Here is a 22282-nt window from a genome sequence, read left to right as displayed (position 1 = left end):
AGTGTGTATATAGAGTGGGTATATAGAGTGTGTATATAGTGTGTCTCTAGTGTGTGTATATAGGTGTGTATATAGTGTATATATAGTGTGTATATAGAGTGTGTGTATAGAGTGTGTATAGTGTGTATATAGTGTGTATAGTGTGTATATAGAGTGTGTATAGAGTGTGTATATAGTGTGTGTATATAGTGTGTGTATAGTGTGTGTATAGTGTGTGTAGTGTGTATATATAGTGTGTATAGTGTGTATATAGTGTGTGTATAGAGTGTGTATATAGAGTGTGTATATAGAGTGTGTGTATAGAGTGTGTATATAGAGTGTGTATAGTGTGTATATAGTGTGTATATAGTGTGTATATAGAGTGTGTAGTGTGTGTATATAGTGTGTATATAGAGTGTGTAGTGTGTGTATATAGAGTGTGTATAGTGTGTGTAGTGTGTATATAGAGTGTGTATAGTGTGTATAGTGTGTATATAGAGTGTGTATAGTGTATAGAGTGTGTATATAGAGTGTGATATAGTGTGTATATAGTGTGTATAGTGTGTATATATAGTGTGTATAGTGTGTAGTGTGTATAGTGTGTGTCTCTGTGTGTAGTGTGTATAGTGTGTCTGTGTGTATATAGAGTGTGTATAGTGTGTGTATAGTGTGTCTCTGTGTGTGTATAGAGTGTGTATATACAGTGTATAAAGTGTGTATATAGAGTGTGTAGTGTGTGTGTGTGTCTGTGTGTATATAGAGTGTGTATAGTGTGTATATAGAGTGTGTGTAGTGTATAGAGTGTGTATAGTGTGTATAGTGTGTGTATAGAGTGTGTATATAGAGTGTGTATAGAGTGTGTATATAGTGTGTGTATAGAGTGTGTATATAAAGTGTATAGTGTGTGTGTCTCTGTGTGTATATGAGTGTGTCTGTGTGTGTATATAGTGTGTATATAGAGTGTGTATATAGTGTGTATATAGAGTGTGTAGTGTGTATATAGTGTGTATAGTGTGTATAGAGTGTGTATATAGAGTGTGTATATAGTGTGTATAGTGTATACAGTGTGTATAGTGTGTGTATATAGTGTGTGTAGTGTGTATATGTAGTGTGTATATAGTGTGTGTATAGTGTGTATACAGTGTGTATATAGAGTGTATAGTGTGTATGTAGTGTGTATATGTGTGTATATAGAGTGTGTAGTAGAGTGTGTATATAGAGTGTATATAGTGTGTATATCGTGTGTATATAGAGTGTATAGTGTGTGTATGTAGTGTGTATAGTGTGTATAGAGTGTGTCGTGTGTGTAGTGTGTATATAGAGTGTATATAGTGTGTATAGTGTGTATAGAGTGTGTATATAGAGTGTGTATGTAGAGTGTATATAGTGTATATAGTGTGTCTCTGTGTGTATATAGAGTGTGTAGTATAGTGTGTAGAGTGTGTATATGTGTGTATAGTGTGTATATAGAGTGTGTACCTGTAGAAGTTCTCGGAGCCGCCGATGGCCACCAGGCAGTAGGTGTTGGTGAGTTTGGCGAAGCAGCCGATCTCATTGTTCTTCTCGAACGAGGCTCTCACAGCCATGATGGAGGAAGAGGAGGAGGAGGAAGAGGAGGAAGAGGAGGAAGATGAGGAAGAGGAGGAAGATGAGGAAGATGAGGGTTCACTTCTGATCCTGGAGCAGAGAGAACAGGCTCCGTGAGTAAGACCCGCACACAGTGAGCTATCAGAGGCTAACGGTGCTAACAGGCTAACTGTCAGCCACAGACAGGAAACACGTCACCGCAGGTAACCGGGTCACCTGTCGGCAGTTGGGACTCGACCCCCGCTGATACAGCTCTAATCAATAACTCTATATACTCGCTGATGAAGAGGTTACAGTACCTGAGGAAGGGTCGCGGTCGCTCAGCCTGCGTGGTGATCCTCCTGCTGCCGCACGTGTTCACTTCCGCCTCAACCGGGTTAACGTGATGACGTAGGACGTAGCACGCACACAGCGAGGAGTCAAAGAGCGTTTTATTTTTATTAATGTGTTAAATTACAATTACTCTTTGACTTTATTTATAAATGATTAACCAACGAGAAAGTTATTAGGACCTAATTATTATTTTATTTTATATTCATTATTGTTGTTTGGTTATGTGTTTGTGTTTGTTGTTGTTGTTGTTGTTGTTGTTGGTTAAAATGATCATTAAACATTACATCACATACAAACAGTTTACCTTAGTATATCGCTGCATTACAATAAACAAAGAGAATGGAGAGAATATGTAAAATATCACACATTATTTAAATGTCTCCATCACCAAAGATACCACACATACACAGGTTGAGAGGGTTACTAATAACCTGTAAGCAGTCAGTAACCCAATCCAAGTATCACAATATTAGAGTAACTTGATTACTTTCTGTTACTTTGGATTATATGCTAATAAATACAAGGTTCAAGAGGTTTATTGTCATATGCACAGTGGTTTCTACGTACAGTGAAGATCCAAGAGAAAAGAGGAATCAATAAGCAGTATTGATGAGTGGATCCTATAAGACAGAGGATCGATGTGACCTTAGAAAACAACATTTTTAGCATCAGAAATCTTTTATTTATTTTAAAATTGTAATTCTGCTAATAATCCCTATTTTTACTAAATGTAACTGTAATCTGATTACACATTTTTCTGTAACTATAGAGGCTTACAGTTACATGTAATCCCCGAGCCTGCACATATAATAATGTATCCATTTAAAACCACCTCCTGCTTTATTTCAGTGTATTTATTCCGTTATAAATTATAATAATTATTATAATAAATATGAATCATGTTTTATTCCAGCATTTACAGACGAGCACTGAAGCTTTTACATGTTTCATTTACTTTTAAGAACAACATGTTGCATAAAGAAATGTTATTAATATGAATTAATGTCCTCAATCGTTTGTTTTACTCTTTAATATTGTAGTCATAACACAGCGGGCTCAAATCATTTTAATTTAAGAATTGAAATAATAATAAATGTTATACCCACCAACAACCTTGAATCTATGTGTTACATTAATGCAAACATCCTTCACACTGCTAACCTGCACATTGCTGCACAGCTCTTCATTAAATAACAGTCATAGTGTTTCTATTATTGTCTCCTCTTCCTCTGTATGTGTAGTTCTTTATGTTTATTGCTATGCACTACAGAATATAACTACAGCGTGTGTTCAGACTCTGGATACAGACAGACGCATCAGAATGAGGTTTACTGCTGATATTATGGAGCATAACAATGAACACAGTCAGAGAAGAGACAAATAAAAGTCAACAATAAAGAATATGAAACGTGCAAATATATTATAAAGAATAAAGAATATGTGCAGCGTGCAAATATATTATAAAGAATAAAGAATATGTGCAGCGTGCAAAGATAATCATCCAGAAATATGAGTGAGTGGAACACAGTGAGTCAGAGGTGGAGACTTTAGAGAAGATGAGACCATATAGAATATAAATAGAATATAAATAGAATATAAATAGAATATAAATATATGTATATCATATAGTTCAAACATACTGTGAGTATAAACATTATTATATTTGGGTAATATAATGACGTTATTGTATAATCTGTATGAAGTGTACAGTTGTACATTCAGTGATGCGTTCAGGGTCTCACTTTTGCCTCCAGCGCACATTTTCATGCTGATGTTTGAATCCAGATGTTCAGAGTGAGTGTGTGTTCGAGTCCCCGATAAGAAGACCCAGTCTGTCTATAAACTGTCTGTCTGACTGTCTTCCCTCCTCAATAACCTGCATAGCAACTGCACGCGCGGCTCTCCTCCTCCTCTTTCCTCGTGCAGCGCTCGGTCGTCGGCGCGCGCAGCCAATCACGTCGGCCCATTCCCCGTGACGTCTTGTTTGTTGACACTGCCATTAGCTCGCCACCTGCGTGACGTCACTGCAGCAGGTCGGGGGGTGGGCGGGACTAACCGGAGCGGAGGAGGAGACAAAGAGCAGCCAAAAGAAGAGCGAGGTTTCACTCCGGCCTGTTTCTGTCTGCTCAAATCTAACATCATTTTCCTGATGGACGCCTGCCACTGGATTTAAATTAGTAAAATATTTCTAGCAGGTAGGCTATATAATAATGTCAGCCATCAACAAATAAAATATAATATATTATGAACTTGGAGGAGCAGCGGAAACGTGAGATTTATACTTTACTGAATCAGAATCAGAATCAGAAATACTTAAATAATCCCAGGGGGATATTATTTCACTGGAAGAGTTTTCTAACACTGTGTTTGGGTTTTAAAAGAGACAACAGTTGAGGCATGAGGAGGCACAGCTGCTTTACTTTCCCACCTCAAACCAGAACTACCAGACTGTCGGACTACAACAACCAGCAGGCAGTAGATTATACAGCCGAGATCAATGCTTAATGGATCACAGACAATGAATGTAAATGTTTTATTAGCCTGTTTGCTGCCAAACAGCTCCATGGTTTACAATGTCAGTCTGTCCGTCCACCACTTCGGTCCAGACTAAAGAATCTCAATAACCTTTTTCCCAGCATTATGAGTAGGGTAAACACAGATGTTACCAATGATTCAGGTCAAACACAGTCAGGTTGTGGCTCTGCTACACTGAACAGAACGGGACCTTAATTAGTACAGGCCGTTGTTTGGAGCACCTGTTGTTTTACCCTACTATTTCAGGTTAAAATGGCTGCTGTGAAAAAGGATTGCCGTGAAATAAACGTCTTCTGAAGATTTCCTCTAGCGCCTCCAGCAGGTTTACATTTGTGGTTCTGGGTCATCTGATATAACCAAGGGTCAACCTATCGTAACGTCCCCCATTGAATGAGCTGTCAATCACAAGGTAGCCCCGCCCTAAAGCATACCCTGCTTTATGGTCTGTTTTACTCTAAATGGGACCATCAGTTACTAAATGAACATCATGCTGTATGGAAGAAGACTGAAACTAGAGACTGAGACCAGAAACTCATCAGGAAACTGTTTACTGAGGGAATAAATCAACTGAGAATTCAGCTCATTTCTCCATAAGACTGAATGGTATCTGTGTGTTATTGCAACCAGTGGAGCCGCCCCCTGCTGGTTGTTACATAGACTGCAGGTTTAAGACACTTTACCAGAAGCTGTGTCCTTTATATATACTGTCAGTGCCTATAACGCACGGAGTGATCCCTCCTCTTCAACACAGACGATCTCCGGAGTCAGCCGCTCTGCAGACACGTCGGTCCGGATACTCTGCCTGGAAACACCGAAAACTAATCGGAACCAGCGGCCGACAGAGACGGACGGGTCTCACAGGATACGAGGGGGTCGACTAGGTGGGATAAAATTAATTTATGTTCCCTGACAGCAGCTCACACACACACACACACACACACACACACACACACACACTGTAGGCGGAGCTCTCTGGGTTGTAAACATGTCAGTTTGTAGTTCAGTCACATGAACAGAGGAGGACTGAGAGGCTGTTACAGACAGTGTGTGGTCGACATAAGGCCCACAGCTTACACTAACATACATTAACAATAAATGACACATTTACACATCTTTCATTTTATTATTCACCTTTATTATTGATAGCACATGCAGGCCTAATGAGACTCAAACAGCATTAAAAGATGATTGATCAAAGGTTGTTGGCGTTCTCTTCCATTAATATTATTCTATTTAGTGCAGTTAAAGGTTTCCTGCTTCCTCAGTAGAACTTTATTCAGACCCGAACTGAGCCTGAGTTTCCACTTTAAATAAATAATGTAAATAGTTTATTACAAGGAAACTACACTATATAATAATAAGTGCAAATTATTATCAATAATATATAATAAACAAATTCATTCAAAAGTTGTTTTTTTTAATAAAATATAAAATATATAGTTAAAAAAGAAAAGATAGTTCTGTCCGAGCCGACCTACAGCAGCAGATCTGGGCCCGAACCAGTTGGGTTGTAGATAAAAACAGTCGCAGCTACAAACAAGGACAGCAAAGCAAGATGGGTAAAAACAAACATACAAATATGTGGAATAAGACTGAACAATGAATCCAGATTAAAGGTAAAATGTGTGTATAAACAGCATTGTAATGAAGTACTGTGGTTCTGCAGAGCTGACCTGACCTACAAGTGATTCCCACGCTGATCATGAATCATATCACACTATCTGTCAGAATAATAATGTGTATATAATATGACCACATCGTGCAGCAACAATAACCAACAACATAGAAGTTTCTGTGTAAGTGAAGCTGACTGAGGAAGAATGAGGCAAACTCACTCTCACCTCAACTGAATCAATAATGCAGATAGACTGCAATTAATCTGCTGGGGAGACTTTATTTATCTTAATTATTTCCTGAAGCTCATTCATGCCAGAAGTTCTTCATTTACTGACAGAAAGCAGACAGAATAACCATTTGGTGGAGGCTTATCTTCACTGTGTGTGTGTGGGTGGGGGTCGTCTCCTGTAGGAATCAAACTAGCAACCCTTCATCACAGGACAATAGAAGGTGAACGGACAGAGCAGCTGAAATGAACCCCCCTCCGAGGGGAGAGACAGATCCAGTTTATTCCGAAGCGAAGAGGGCAGCGCTGGAGATAAGAAGGCAAAAAAACCCAAACAATATCTGAGAGAAAGAAAGAGAGGAGCTATATTTAGCCCGGCTTTCTCTCCGGCTGTGACAGCTGGGGAGGGGAAGCGAGGCGACTGCACTGAATGCTGATGGAGACGCTCTTTAAGTTCATGAATGAAGCATGTGTAGCTCAGATTAACTTGTTACGCTGCTCGCCTGTTACATTGCTCGGGTCCAATTTAAATCTGTTTTATTTGGAAGGAAAAAGAATTAACACAAACCTTCAGATAATATCAAATTAATATTAAGATTTGGTCCTCAATCATCTTTATTTTAGGGGAGAACGTGGTTTTTATTTTCATTCTCTTTCAGTGTGTGATGGAAGCCCAAAGTGTCCTGTAGGAACTGAGTGAAGCTTATTCTGTTCAAAAGATTCGGACCATCAAATACGTCTTGTGCACTTGTGACGTTTAAACATGTGTAGCGATCTAAACGGCTTAAAACTGGCTCAAGGAGGGCGACCCGGTGGGTTTTAAGAGGTTTTATACATCGAGATCATTTCTATAAAATCCACACCAGGCCTTTAAAGGAGACCTGCTTCTATTTGGGACCCGGCTATTATTGGAAGTTAGCTCAACCTTAATCCAAAAACATTATATATAATAGTAAAACATTTACTTTAGTAAGGTTTAAAATGAAGGCCTTTTACTTGTTGTAGAGTATTTTCAAACTGAGGTTGTTATTAGTACTTTTGCTTTAAGGACCAGTGAGGGGGATTTAGTGACATCTAGTGGTGAAGATGCAGAGTGTAACCAACTGAAACTAGGTCTTGTGCACTTGTGACAACCCCATTGTGGGCTCGGTGAGCTTTAATGGATGTGACAACCAACCCCGCTCTCTCCCCTACTCGCCGCCCGTGGTTACATCTTAACGTCCGCCCTGCAGAAGCTGCTCGTCTGATGTTATATTTAGGTCTGGAGTAAAGTTTGGCACCATAATCAACTTTTATGTGGGAATTATCACAAGTTATTGCTTTGTGGTTCGGCCAGAGACCCGCAGCCGTAACACATTTGTGAGGCCGTTAATTTCTCATTTTGAAAGGCGTGCTCCCTGTTTTACTGCCACCCATTACTTCTACTAGCAGATTGACACACTGGTTACAATCTCCATTTGTCACTGTGCTGTGAATAAAATCAGTCTGGGGAGTGTGAAAATATTCAGCAGCATTTTGTTCCTGTTTATGTCAGAATCGAGGCAGAAACACCCCGACAGCCCACCAGCTCGTGGCTCCTGTATCTGGGATATAAAGGGTTCAGCTGATGAATTCATTTCTTCATATTAACAGGGAACATGAAGATAAAACACCACACGATGAAAGCAAGTTAACGTTACATTAAAGTCCTCATTCTGTAAGACAGAAGGCAGACGTGTGCTGACAGCAAACTAGCGGTTGATGTAGCTTAATTGTTCCCTATATTAGGCCACTGGCCACAGGTGGCCCAAATGTAAACCTATGTAAAAATGTAAAAACAAGTTGATATAGAAAATATATATCTTAATATACATATATTTTTCTCTAAAATAACATGCTGTAGATTAACCTACCCAACAGTAGCAACATTAGCTCATCTTTAATCCAGAAACATTATATAATAGTAAAACACTGACATGTTGCTATAATACTTTAATACTTTTACTTTAGTAAGGTTTAAAATGAAGGACTTTTATTTATTTATGTATTTGTTACAGTGTGGTATTGGTAGTAGTGATATCAGAATACTTTCTGCACCACTGAAAGTTGACAGAAAACGATGATAATTTAAATAATGAATCATTTCCTTTGAATAATTCATTAAATATAAATGCCAAGTGTATATTCCAGCTTCTCCAATGTGAAGATTTGCAGTGTTTTTAATGTCACATAATCTCTGTGGGTTGTTCAGACTAAATAATCCGTTGCCGTCTGAAAGCCGGTGACATTTGTCTTCATTTTCTGACATTTTGTTCTCTGTACAAATGAGTTGCGGCTCTGTCGGACCGGTGCTGCTGGGCTCTTCTCATCTTGGTGTTTCTGTTTGTCCTCAGTCCTTGGAGTCTTGTGTAATTTCCCAGCATGCATTACAGACAGACCACCGGGAAAGCTCTCTCAGCTCGCACACAGCGATGGTGTAAAGTGTTAATCAGAGTAAGATGATCCCATCAGTTGTGTCTGATTGAGTTGTGTTTGATTGGATTGGCGTCCTGGACAGATCATTCTGGAACGGATTAGAGATGTCCGAGCTGATAACCCGGAGCGGCTGTGATCTCTCTTCCTCTTCCTCTCTATCTGCATCTCTTTCTCTCTATCAAGCTCTTTCTATCTTTGTCCACTCAGTGAGTCAAACAGATTGTCTGTCCTTTGACTCCTCTTCAGGTAGACTTTTTCAAGATCTGGTCCTCAGGTCCAGTCTCACAGTATATGTCCTGTGTTCTTCTTTGTGTCTTATTTCTGTCAACAAATCCCATAAAAAGACCAGAACCAACAATAACGCGTTGGCCTGGTTCTCGCAGTACCTCCCTATCCTCTCCGTGTAGACTGGATTATTAAACTGCTGCCTGTATAAACTGTTACAAACAGTCAACCTGGATGCATTTACCTGTGTATCTTCGCTCAGGTGTGACTCGCTGTGTTGGTGACGGTGATGATGGGAGGACAGCAGAGCCATGAGAGGAAGGAGAGTAAAGAGGAGACTGAAACACCTGAAGAATCTCCCGGCGCTGACAGCTCCGGATCGGCTGCTTCTGAAGGTACAAACACCCAAATTCATCATTCATTATTCAATACTGTATCAATAATCTACTCATTATTTCCATTTTACTACGTTATACTTATACTCCACTACATTTAAGACAGAAATATTGTACTTTTTCACTTCACTGCATTTATCTGACAGACATCTTCTTACTATATAAGATATTAAGATACATCACATTGCTGAAGATAAATCCAGTGGTTCTCTAAAAAACGTGTCTAGGAATCTATGAATGCAGGACTTTTCATTTTCTTTACATTAATGCTAATCTATCTATCTATCTATCTATCTATCTATCTATCTATCTATCTATCTATCTATCTATCTATCTATCTATCTATCTGCTTTGGTACTTTTGCTTAAATTGTAACTAAACCCCTCGATTCTGCTGCCTGCACTTGTAAATATCTCTCTCTCTCTATATAGAGGGTTTCAGCAGGAGAAAGTGGTTTGGGGGTTTAATTACTCTTTAAGTTAAGGATTTGAATGGGCCACTTCTACAAAATATATACATTCAACAAGTTTACAAAAGCAAAAACATCCAATCATAATAAATGAATACACTGACTGTATATAAAGATGGACGACAACCTCGAGCGGCGTCAACCTCTGTCACTACAGCACAGACTCAGCCCTGAATGTCTCCACTGGAAGATATTCTGACGTCATTACTGTACAGGAAGTGGAGTCGTCCATCTTTATACATAGACCATGTTTTAATACGACTGAGCTGCAATAGAATAAATAATATCACACAGACTGCTGCATTTGACTCCCACAGACACCCCGGGAGAGCTGCCCCAGTGCAAGATGGGAAACAAGAAGGTGGACAACATGTGCTTCATGATCTCCTGCACCAATTGGTACTAAACTGGTCCTGGTCCTGGTACAGGTGCAGGTTGGGGGAACAGGAGGCGTTCATGTGAGCCGAACTCTAGTGGAGAACGTGGAGTCACTACTGGGTCAGACGCTGCATTCATGAACCCACCGAAAATCTGAAAACAAAGCCGACGCTGAAGTCCAACGTGCTTATTGCTGTGATCCACTGCTGCTCTTAAGAGGAAGATGCTGTAGTGTTAATGAGCTTGTGTGTCTAAAGTTTGGATGAGATACCTGTTATACAGCTCAGTTAATGTAAAATGGAGTTCTGTATTCAACTGTTTCTATACTGACAGAAAAACACGTCTGAGCTACATTCAGTGTTGCTTTAGTATAACTACTGTAAGTGAAGGAGACCACAGATGATTAGCTTCTGTCCATTAATTCTGTCAAATTATGACATCAAAGCTAACAGGTGCCAGGTTATGTGTGTGATGCTCAAGCTGAGAAATCTACTGATTTGATCTGTCTGAAGGTTACTCTTCGTGCTTTGGATGGCAGAAGTACAGACTAATATTTGGTCAGTTGATGGTTGAAATCCCTCCGCTGACAGTTTAGCTGCATTAGTGAGATTTGAATTTGAATCATTTGTTTTAACAGTATGGCTGAAATAAAGAGGTTTGATTTTTGCATTTGTGTCTCATTAATTTTAAAGATTTAAAATCATCACAACTGATTTATACTATTATATTTTTGAAGTGTTGAAGACACACTGTGGAGTTTTTATTGTAAATAAATGTTTTAACATTCAAAAAAATCACAGAATATAAGACCTGACAAACAGTAACGACTACAAACGGTCCAGTTTATGATCTCTACCTCACTGCACTCAGATATCACCGTCACTACATAAAGTGCAGTAGATGTTGTCTTTAGGACTTTGCCCATAAATGAAGATAACTAGTTGACTCTGGAGCAGGACCACGCCTCAATAATGGCAATAATGCAACTATACACTGGTTGGCCAACTGCCATTATAAGAAAAGCAAATAAGAGGAAGAGGAGGCCAGGCTGGCTGCACTGAGGAAGGAAGAGGATCAGAAGAGTCAGATGATGAAGGAGAAGATGGAGGCTCTGAGCAGAGAGATAACAGCTCTTTCAGACACAGTCAGAGCCACAGAGGAGGAGCTGAGAGCTGAAGACGTCTCATTCCTGAACAACTACAAGGCTGCAGTGGAAAGAGTCCAGCAGCGCCCCCTGTTGGAGGATCCACAGCTGCTCCCAGGAGATCTGATAGACGAGGCCAAACACCTGGGCAACCTGACCTTCAACATCTGGAACAAGATGAAGGACATGGTCTCCTACAGTCCTGTGATTCTGGATCCAAACACTGCTCATCCAAGACTCAGCCTGTCTGAAGATCTGACCTCTGTGAGAGTAGGAGAGAAACAGCAGCTTCCTGATAATCCAGAGAGGTTTGATTCTTACTACTCTGTTCTGGGCTCTGAGGGCTTTAACTCAGGGACTCACAGCTGGGATGTTGAGGTTGGAGACAGTACAGGCTGGTGTCCGGGTGTGTTAGCAGAGTCTGTCCAGGGGAAGGGATGTATACAGGATGGATTATGGAGAATAGAAGAAGTTGGACACCGGGCACAGTCACCATCAGCTCCACTCACTGATCTCAGAGTGCTGGAGAAGCTCCAGAAGACAGACACATTTGTCCAAAAGCTAGCTAATGTGAAGCATTGTTCTATAAGATTAAATTTCGGTAAAATAAATTATAAAAATAAATTCTATTTGAGCTGTTACTTATGGGCTGTGGCCAAATTAATGCAGTCAATATACCCAAAAAACAACAGCTTATATGACCGTTTGTAAGCAAGTGCTGTCCCGTATCGTCAAGAAAGACTGAAAAAGAGTGGGAACCCTGTGTTGTTAATAACTATAAGCTATAAATGATCCTGGTCATTCAAATTAATGCAAAAAACATAAATTTCGTGCATTTAGCATTTAGTATGATGTCATTATATAGTCCAGAGAGAAAGATGATTAATTGTAGAGTCGATAAGAGGAGGAAGATTCTGAAATTAGACTTTAACTGGATGAAGATCTGTATTAGAGAGTTCAGTAGAATGAGATCTGGATATTACAGAATAACTCAAAATAATCCACTGAATGAAAAACACATCTTAGACAATGAAGTTTTCACTTTTATTGACATTTCATCGTTAACAGAACATGGTGCTATCGGTATATAATTGGCGTGGGACAGTAAAACCAAACCAAACATAGAAAAAAAATCATCTCTGTACCAGTCATGTTAACATTTTAAATAATTAAACTTTGTCTCGTTAGAAATAAAATTACAGAATAAATCTTCTCAAGTCAGTAACGTAAACATGCCTATCCAATATAAGCGTTGTCATAAAAATGGTCTAACATTATGTGCAAAGGAGGATGACTTTCATCTTAAATAAGAGCAAGAAATAAAAATACAAAACTTTTCAAAAGCTTCTGTTGGTCTTTCTATTTACACAAGCTGATATTTGATACCCGGCTGGAAAGGACTACAATGACGACTCTATAAAAAAATCCACAAACAAAATGGTGCATCATTTTGCATGTAAAGAAGTGAGCCAAGGTCCCATTTTTTTCATTTTGATTTTATAATCAACCCATTTTAGTCAAAAAACCCAAAACAAAATGAAAATCAAACGGTATTTACAGAAAACTCTTCTTTTCTTTATAAGAAAAACAAACTGAATTGAATCTCTCTTAAAGCTATATCTGATAAAATCCTCAGAAGAAGTCATACTAGTTGTTGTGATATTATCCAAAGAACTTCAGTATATCTTGTTACTTCAAAAAGTCTGCCCATACTACCTTTGATATGTTTTTATTCACCTACATATATATATATTTATATATATATATATATTTTTTTTTTGTTTTTAAGAAAAGAGAACGTTAGAAACTAAAGGCAACAACAGGCAAGTTAAAGGAAGACTTAGCCACGTGAAGCCACACTCCAAACTCACGGATATGTTTGCCAGAGATGGGTTCTGTTTATAGGTTGGAAACTTTTTTTAACAAACCTGTGGACAGTTTATAAGGTTAGAAGATCTTTTTCATGCCATTCATGGTCTTGGATGTAGTCCAAGGCAACTGTAGTCAAGAATAAACTTTAACAGAAGGCAGAATTAAGTATGTTAATGTGACGGGATTCACTTTTATTTTTCAGGTTCCTTGATGTCTTAAAGGAAAGGTTCACATTTCTATCAGGTGCCTTTATGAATATTAAAACACTGTTCTTCCTGCTGTAATCATTCCTTCCAATTAGTGATAGGCCAACTAATTGGGTGGCTGATTAATCGGCATTGGCCAATGATTGCGCTCATTAGGCTGACAAACAAAAATGTCCTCAGGCACATCTGCAGGCAGCTTGTCAGGGAAAAGGTTGGTTTAGAGTCCTGCACTGTAACTCTCATACATCCTGCTGTAAACATATATCTGAATTTCCTGCAGAACAGAAAAGTATTATACATTAACATTTTCTTTGTGTTGAGTTCTGCATCATATATCAGCATCGGCCATTGAGAAACCCATATCGGTTGATAAGTACGTCCAATGAAAGTGATGAAAGTGATGGATCTACAGTCCTCCTTCCAAAGTTTATCTGGAATAGCAGACTACATTGGGATTGGGATCCCATGAGACCCAAGGCAAATCTCCCAGGGAGCAGGCGGTTTTCACTTTGCTGGGCGGTCAGAAAATAAATTGTGGGTCCTGGGATTAATCTTAAAAGGATGGAGTCAACGAATGAAGAAGAAGAAGATTAAAGCTGGGTTTTAAGGAACAGCAGCAAAACAAGGAAAGTCTGACATTCAGAGACATTTCTCAGTTGTAACTGACAGTAAAATAACAGGACAGGAGAAGACCCAAATCTCTATTGTGCAGGAGTGAATGGCCAGAATGCTTGCAGCTATTGTGATGCTTTAGCATTCTGAGTTAATTAATTCAATTTAATTCAATTTTATTTGCATAGTGCCAAATCACGAGAGAAGTTATCTGTTCCAACAATTCCCACCACGAGCAAGAACTTGGCGTCAGTGGCAAGTAAAAACTTTGGAAGTGGAAAGTGGCCATGATAGAGCATACTATAGATAGCAGCTTCATCATATTCTGCACAGACCCAGAAACCAACCGGTTCTCTAACACCGATTTTGAGGTTTTGTTCTGTGATTTGACTTTATTTAGGGAAATTTATCATGTGTGCAGAAGCTCATCGGGAAAAGATCTCTTAATGTCCAGCATGAACAGGAGGAACGATTACAGCATATGAGTATTGTTTTAACACAGACTTGAAGTATTGTGAACCTATCCTTTAAAAATGTCAAAAGTTTGTTGGAAAAGTGAAGAAATTTGGTACAAATTAAAGCGCAAATAAGACAAATTTCCACACATAGTGCGAGAACCAGTTAATTATATAGAAGTTACAAGTAGAATTGCTACCAATTATTTAGAATGAACCTTTCAGTCCATTTTTTAGGAAATTATTAGGAATCAATGGGAAATAAAACTTCTAAATAAAGTTTTTTTTTATGTCCACTGCAACTCACAAACCCACAAAAGTTTTTTTCTGAATTTAGCGTAATGCAGACGTACCATCCGTGGCAAGTGTCAGACCCTGTTTGGGAGTGGCGATCATCAGATAACTAAGTCTACCTTTAAAGGCAACTCACTGTTGTCCAAAGCCACCAGAACATCATCAGACCTGGGACAAAATGTCAAGAGATCAGCTTCTCCGCTCCTTTAACGAGGCTGAACTCTTGCAAAACTTTTTTCTTACAGAGTAATTCGTTTTTTTCTGTATTCATCTGCCACAGCGGCAACCGCAATCCTTCCTTCCTCTTTTGAACTGAGAGTAACGTTTACGTGATGGATGCACAGTACTTGGTGTGAAATGGGCAAAGAGGAGGGAATGTGACTGACGAGGATCGCGTTGCGGCAGACAAATCCACCAGCACCGGTGTACGGAGTACGTTTCGGTGCCAGTTTATCCCAGGTCTGCATACAATTACTATAAAAGAGGCATATTTTCAGAGGACCCTTTGCCCTCTGTGACAAGTACAGAACCTAGCTGAATAAATAAGCTTGAAACAAAAGAGCGGTGGATGGACGGCGTCCACCACGTAGGTTAAAAATCTCATGTACATATATTTTCTCTTTGTGTGTGTTCCATAAGTAATATGAATAAGACGATAAACCACGACAGTATGTTTTCTTCATTACCCTTATTCCACTTCCACAAACAGACATCTGCTGAAATACACTGTACTTTTGTAAACTGCTATTCTTCTGTAAATCTCAGTAAATATATACACAGTTTCAGACTTTACTCTAACGAGGGCTTGGAGGTAAAACATGATGGAAAAGACGGTTCTACCTCCTCATTAACCCCCTGTAGTTAAAATTCAACAAATTGCCCTCTCCCATTAAGTACTGCACTCTCAACATGCCAACCTCCACAATAAGACCTTTCCTATATAACCACTGTAACCTGATGAGGATGATGTGAGAACAGGAGTCATTCGTTGTCAAAGCAAACATCGGGGCGGCCGGAGCCTAAACGGTTAACTTTAACGCCCCAAAAAGCGCTTTAAAATTCAGCACGAGGAACCGCATCCTCTCTCCCGCAACATCTTCTGCTGAAGTGCCGTGAAGCAAGGCACTTAATCCCCGATTGCATCAGTGCAGCGACTCGGTGGCTTGCAACATGTAAGGAGATGAGCGGTTTAATCTGCCTGCAATAAGTACCTGATAGCTGAAGTCAGTAATAATCCTGTATGCAACTCTGTCATTTACATTATGAATGAGCACCAAGAACGACATTGACGGTGAGAGAGAGTGAAATGAATTCAGAGATATTATTATTATTATTATTATTATTACACGTGGGAGTAGTGAAGTGGAAACCTCTTGTTAGCTCGATGAAATGTTTCCCCCCTCGGGGGAAAAAACACACCGAGAGAAAGCTACAGCGCTCCCTTTCCCCGTCATCTCTCATGTTAAATCACAGAGTTACAAACCTGCTGCACAACCAGCCCGGAGCGCTACTATTTACAAAGCGCACCAACGTCAAGTAGAGACACCAACACGGCCGATACCCACACTGTAAAACCATTTATAAGTTAATTTTACTCAAATAATTGTTGTTTGGATTATGTCAAACTTTTTAAGTAAAACTAATTACATTTTGTAAGTTAAAAAACCCATCCTTGATTAAGTAGCATTAGTAATTTTAAGTGAGAATAACTTAATTTTGTCATTTTTATTTGTACTGTGAAAACAAAATACCTAGTAAAAAGTTATTAATCAGGAATGTTTCTGTTTTTCTTAGTTAATGCCACTTAAAATTACTAGTAAAAGCAGCTCAATCAATAATCCATCAAGTTTATGTTACATACAAATTTTTATGCAACTAATTTCAACAATCTTTTGAGTAAAATTAACTTATCTGGTTTTATAGTGCACCTCAACAAGTACAAACATCACATGATATCTACCCCCAACCTCCTCGTTGCCTGTCTGGTATAAGAAATGCACAAAAGCAGAAAACCTGAAGTGTTTTTTCATCAATAAAAGAAATAAATGAACTGATAAAATAGTCGTATAACTTGACCTGTAGAGTGAAAATTAAGGAAGACAATCAACAACTTAAAAACACAGTGGTATCAAGATAAACAGTCCAAAAATGGAGCCTTTCTAAGCGACTAATGGCTACAGAACTCAATGCCATTATTGTTTTGCTGTAAGTAAACATTATTTCCGTTTTCCTTTTCAATTTACACAATCTTCTCCGTTGCTCCAACGTTTTGTAACTGAACAACTTTGAGTTGAGTTGATCACCATTGAAAGGTTTCATTCCAAAATGATGGACATCCTTTGAGACAGAATAAATATTTAAAAAACTGACATCATGCAACTTTGATTGTACTGTTTTCCATAACAGCTTCAGTTAGTCAGTAAATTTAGTTAGGATTTATTTCCACCAGCGATCATATTCCCATTATGTGACAAGAGCTTTTAGGGACCAGTGTGTTGGATTCAGTGACATATAGCCTATGCAACCAGCTCCAGGATGTAAGAGACACTATGGTGGCCAGAGCTAGTGCAAGTGTTTGGTTTGTTTTCACTTTGGGCTCATCAATCACCATCGACAATTCATATAAACATGATCAACTGGCAAAATAATTAGCCGATTAATCAATAATGTCCATCCAAATGTCGGATATCCTCTTTTGTAATGTAACTTTTCAATTTTATTCACTTAAAATTCTGATCAAATGCATATTCTGAATCAAGCAGATCTTTCCAGACCATCACAGTCAAGCTGAGAAAATAGAAGAGAAAGACAAGTTTGGTCCAATAGGCAATTTTCTTTGGATAGACATTCATGTTTCCACAAACTCGCACAACCCTCGCAGCAGACACAGTCCGTATGATGTATACAGACTTTAAGGTAAAAGGAGAAGAATGTCTTGTCCTGTGTTTATTGTACACCCTCGAGGAACAAATATACGTTTCCCACTGATTCTAAATAAGCACTGCAGGATATTGAACGACATCGATTTGAGCTGAATGCTGTGTATGCTGAATTGCTCTCGACAGCAGAAAGTAATTGCAAGGATATGTGGCGAGAACACATTCAATTACTGCAGGACAGCGAGCTCGGTGAATAAGGTACAAAGCTGAGCGAATGAGAACAAGGGGAGAGGGAGACGGAGCAAGAGTCTAAAGTAGCCTTGGAAATGACACGCTGCCCCCTACTGCGTTATTAATGTGCATTTGTGTGTGGATGTACAGTATATATGGATTGTATAGTTAAATCTCCTCTGAGTTTTATCTCTTCTCGACCCAACATTTAAATCTGAGTCACAGTTAGGATATCCCAGTTCGCCCTACAACAGTGATTTCCAGCCTGGGGTGGGAGGGTCATGGACGGGGGACTCCAAACTCCCTCTGGGGAGCCAACTGGCCTCTGAGTGAACCATTATGAGTCATATCGGAGTTAATGACATTTAAATGAGCAGCTTGTGTATTTAAATAAAGCTTGCTTTGTTGGAACTGCAGTGCTGCTGGAGTGTTACATAAAGATGACTCAAGTCTACCTTTTTATTAGAGAGGCAAGATCGGACAATAATGGGCAATTTATATAGTTATAAATGATCTGGATAGTTAAATAACAGCCAATAAATTATCAGTTGATGTCAATAATAAGTACTTTGGAATTTGATTGAAAGGCTTTTATTTCAAACTATCAAATCTTAATTTGTCTTTCTGAGATTCGAAAAGGGACCATAACTGACTCCCGGGTGATTAAAGTCAAAATTAGATGGTCTTATCGCATGTACTTTATAGAAAAAAGTTCACTTTTGAAGGCTGTTGTACTTTAAATCTTTAAACTGATGTAAACAAATTCAAATGTTGTGTCTTGTCTCACAGAAATGCATGAAACATATAATTTTTAGCTCGCTTTCCATAATTATGCAGATGACACACAGATTTATATAGCGATATCACAAGGTGGCTATGGTCCTGTACAAGCACTGATTAGGTGCAATGAACAAATCAATGATTGCATGAGCAACAATTTCCTTCAGTTAAACAGATAAAACAGAAATAATTGTCAGTGCTAAACTTCCATCGATAACATTAAAGTCAAAATTCTTCCTTTACTCAGCCCTAAATTTCATTGAGACAATTACAAAATCAGCCAACTAGCTTCTTAAGAACATATCAATAATTAGAGGAGTAATATCTGTCTTAGAAAATCTTTTCTTTTTATCTTCACCTGGCTCGACTACATTAACGCTGTCTTTAGCTGCTAGAGTCCTCACTAAGACCAGGAGAGGCCACATCAGTCCAGTTCTCAGATCTTTATTCTGGCTTTGTGTGTGTCTAATAAGAAGCTGCTTTAAGATGCTTTTGTTGGTTAATAAAGCACTACATGGTATAGGGCCAAAGTAAATTTCTGATCTACAGCTCCATTAAAAACCATCCTCTAAGATGGTCTGGGATCAGGTCTTCTTATTGACCTAAGAGTTTAAACTAAACACCACATATGTGTATCAAACTCAGTTCTTTTAAATTAGGGAGCTTTCTGTGTAAATATGATGTCAATTTAGGACTATTCATTCATATCTTGTTATTCTCATTCTCCTTTTTGATTCTAGTTTAGCTCTGCTATTTTATTTTACTCTATTTAAATGTATTTTTTATATTATATTGTGTATATTGTTTCTTTTCTTAATAAATGTCATATGTAAAGCACTTTGAATTGCCAAATAAATTTGCCTTGCCTTAAAATGTGTCGACAAGTCCTTCTGAGGATTAAAAGTCGACTATGTGGACCCAAAGAGCCCTGACTGAATCTACTGAAGTTGGACAGGCAACCTAGGGTGTTAAACGATGCTGAACCTAAAGGAAGACGAGGTAAGCAGTGAGGGAGAGCAGCGCAGACGGACAGAGGAGAAGGTAAAAGGGGGAAACGGAGAGAGCGAGGCGATTGACACGATGTGAAGAATTACAAGAGGACAGTAAGAAAAGACAGAGGGAGGACAGTAGGATTAAAGCGAGGGACGTGGAGAGCGAGTAGCCCCTATTAGAGCTTTGTGAACAGACGTACTTCATTAAGCTCGGTCGATGTCGCCGTGCCGCAGTCAGCATACTAATACAGACCCACATATATCCTCTGTGTAACCTCCCCCCCCACCCCCACACTCTGTCTATTGAAACCCTGCTTTATTCTGCATCCCTGTCATGTCACACTTTATGTTCTCTTTCCATTTCCTCCCTTTTTGCATTTCTCCAGTTCTTTCACATCTTGAGGAGCCTCCCTCCTCAGTAGAGCATGAAAGAGAAAAACACAAAGATGAGGATAACGCCATGACAGACTCAAGGAACCAACTACACTAACTAGCTCAGCTCCGGACTCATATTTATCAAACTTCTAATAATTACACATAAGAATGCTTGTAAGACTAGGGCTGCACGATATGGTAAAAACATCATATTGCGATTATTTCGACAGAAATTGCGATCACAATATGATTCACAATTAATTTGGGAAAACCTCAATCATATTATTGTTATTATCCTAATTGCGCAGCCCTACATTAGATCCAATCTAGGATTTAATAAAGCTCTTTGCTGAGAGTGAGCATTCAGACATATAACTTACTCCTACTTACAGAAAACATTTAAGAACATGCATGTTTAGAGCAGGAAGAGCCAATCAGACACAAGGATTTATCTGTCCTATTGTTCATTCTTTAAACGAATCCTCGTAGTTAACTGCAAAAAATACCATCCTTTTTGTTGTTGTTGTTTGCCCACTGTCAAAAAAGAAAGTGGTGTAACATCCTATCAAAAGTTCAAATCAGTGCAAAGTAAAAAGGCTTTTTTCTGAATGCTGCTGCTTCAGTAAACTTATAGTTTGTACAAACATGATAGTTCGTACAATCAACTCCAAGATCTCGTAAATAAAGGAAATCCTTTAAATTTGAGTACATTATAATCTGTAAGAAATTGGATAAACAGATTTTAATTTCACGTGTGAGTAGGAGTAAAATTTAAGGATTACTTTTATGTTTCACTTAAGTCCAAAGTCTCACTTTTAGCAGTTTGATAAATACCGGCTCAGTTTGATAAATAAAGCTGGTAAACTGTCATTAATCCATTCTATCTTTATATGCTGATGACTGGCTATTCTACGTCTGCCCCAAAACAGTCCCAGCTGTGTAGATAACAGCATTTTTCTGTTTTTGTTTGAATAACTGAGGGGAGTTTTAAGTTGACAGAGGTCTGAGTTAATGGTGATGAGGATGTCTTTTGTGTATGGTGAAAAAAAGAAAGAAAAAGGTCCTCTTTGACAGTTTTGACAACAACTAAAAAATAAACAAAATTCCACGATCCACACAGAGATCCTTGGTTTTCTTTTTGTTATGGCCTTTCTACCTAAGTGTTATCTTCAAGTTTGATATTTTGAAAACTTTTCTTTTCTTTTTTTTTGACTTAATAGTTGAAGTACAAGCTTTGTTAGAACAAACTTGGAGGTGGTGTCTGGCTTTAAGGAGCATATTCTTTTGGCCCCAAATCCTCTTTTTCTTTTTCTTTTCACTGAGAAGGAGAGTTGTGTCGTAGGTCCCAGAAGAAAGTCAAAGTCCAGTATCGCTCACAAGACCCCATTTCACTTAGCTTGTGGGCAAATCAGGTGAAAGATCAGCTGTTTATCGCTCCCTTAGCAAATCCTTCTTTTGTGAACTGTTTTAAGCGTCCTTGCCCGATGAGGAACGGGAAAAGACAAAATCAGTATCCTTGCTGTTTTAGTGCTCGTGTCACAGGACAGGCACGAATCTCCCTCCCGCTCACACACACACACACACACACACACACTCTGAGCCAATGTCTAAATATACTCCCGTAGAGCATTTTCAGTGTGTGCCATTTTATCACTAGCGAGCACAATTAGCGTCTTTCAGCGCTGACTTTCCATTGTTTTTTTGCTAGCGTTTCTTGACTGTTAGCCAAGATAAGCTAGCTAACAATATGAAGACAGCTTGACCCTCTTTAATCCGTGAACTTTGACCTCTTCAAAGGAAAGTTGCCTGTCATACCCATTCCTGAACGGGGTATTTGTAGTAGTGCTGCGTCATGGTGTTCTGTTGCACTCCTTTGTTTTTAAACTGAAAAATGGTATACACCAGCACCAGGATGCACAGCGACAGAATGCAAGGGATCACCACGGCGATGGCGTTGACTGTCGTCGGGACGTCGTTGATGGTCACCATGATGTCCACGTCGTCGAGGGGCAGCTGGCGGTCACCGCGGTTACCCTTGCTGCCGGAGCGCTCCATGTCGGACTGGTCGCAGCCCATCCAGTCGCGCAAGATAGACTTTGGGTATCCGGGTTCCACCGTCAGCTTCTGGTTGTCGAACTTCCAGTACTCCTTCCCCTTGTAGAAGTATGTGTGGGCTGAGGAGGGGAGGATGGTGGGGGGAGGAGAGAGAGTGACAGGGGATTGGAGGCAAAGGAAGGAAAACAA

The 22282-nt window shown here is 39.1% G+C and overlaps 3 protein-coding genes across 3 annotated transcripts in view; 1 reads left to right on the top strand and 2 right to left on the bottom strand.

The window, feature by feature from the left end:
- Positions 1 to 2021, bottom strand: part of eif6 (eukaryotic translation initiation factor 6) — a 6414-nt gene extending 4393 nt beyond the window's left edge. Inside the window, exons 1-2 of the mRNA XM_051393136.1 lie at positions 1866 to 2021; positions 1459 to 1656 (exon numbers count right to left, since the gene is read on the bottom strand). Coding sequence (XP_051249096.1) covers positions 1459 to 1565 — 107 coding nt within the window. The 5' untranslated portion in view covers positions 1566 to 1656; positions 1866 to 2021. The remainder of the gene's footprint in view (positions 1 to 1458; positions 1657 to 1865) is intronic.
- Positions 2022 to 5175: 3154 nt separating this feature from the next.
- LOC127359252 (nuclear factor 7, ovary) lies at positions 5176 to 20153 on the top strand. Its single transcript, XM_051393140.1, has 4 exons — positions 5176 to 5315; positions 9219 to 9351; positions 10115 to 11943; positions 20050 to 20153. Exons 3-4 carry the CDS (start codon positions 11286 to 11288, stop codon positions 20151 to 20153), a joined length of 762 nt encoding a protein of 253 aa, XP_051249100.1. The 5' UTR covers positions 5176 to 5315; positions 9219 to 9351; positions 10115 to 11285.
- The window catches only part of mmp24 (matrix metallopeptidase 24), a 66749-nt gene continuing 56831 nt past the window's right edge, over positions 12365 to 22282 (bottom strand). The window contains exon 10 of the mRNA XM_051392636.1: positions 12365 to 22212. Coding sequence (XP_051248596.1) covers positions 21848 to 22212 — 365 coding nt within the window. The 3' untranslated portion in view covers positions 12365 to 21847. The remainder of the gene's footprint in view (positions 22213 to 22282) is intronic.

This window comes from Dicentrarchus labrax, unplaced genomic scaffold (assembly GCF_905237075.1).
Source record: "Dicentrarchus labrax unplaced genomic scaffold, dlabrax2021, whole genome shotgun sequence".
In the NCBI taxonomy this organism is placed as follows: Eukaryota; Metazoa; Chordata; class Actinopteri; family Moronidae; genus Dicentrarchus; species Dicentrarchus labrax.
Note: the sequence above shows the minus strand (reverse complement) of the source record. Positions and strands in the feature narration are given on the sequence as shown.

Bases quoted from the DNA above. Each gene is read 5' to 3' on its own strand.
- LOC127359252 (XM_051393140.1), top strand. From the start codon at position 11,286: ATGATGAAGGAGAAGATGGAGGCTCTGAGCAGAGAGATAACAGCTCTT. The intron at 11,944-20,049 runs GTAAAATAAATT...GCATTTCTCCAG, and splicing joins TTCTATAAGATTAAATTTCG to TTCTTTCACATCTTGAGGAG.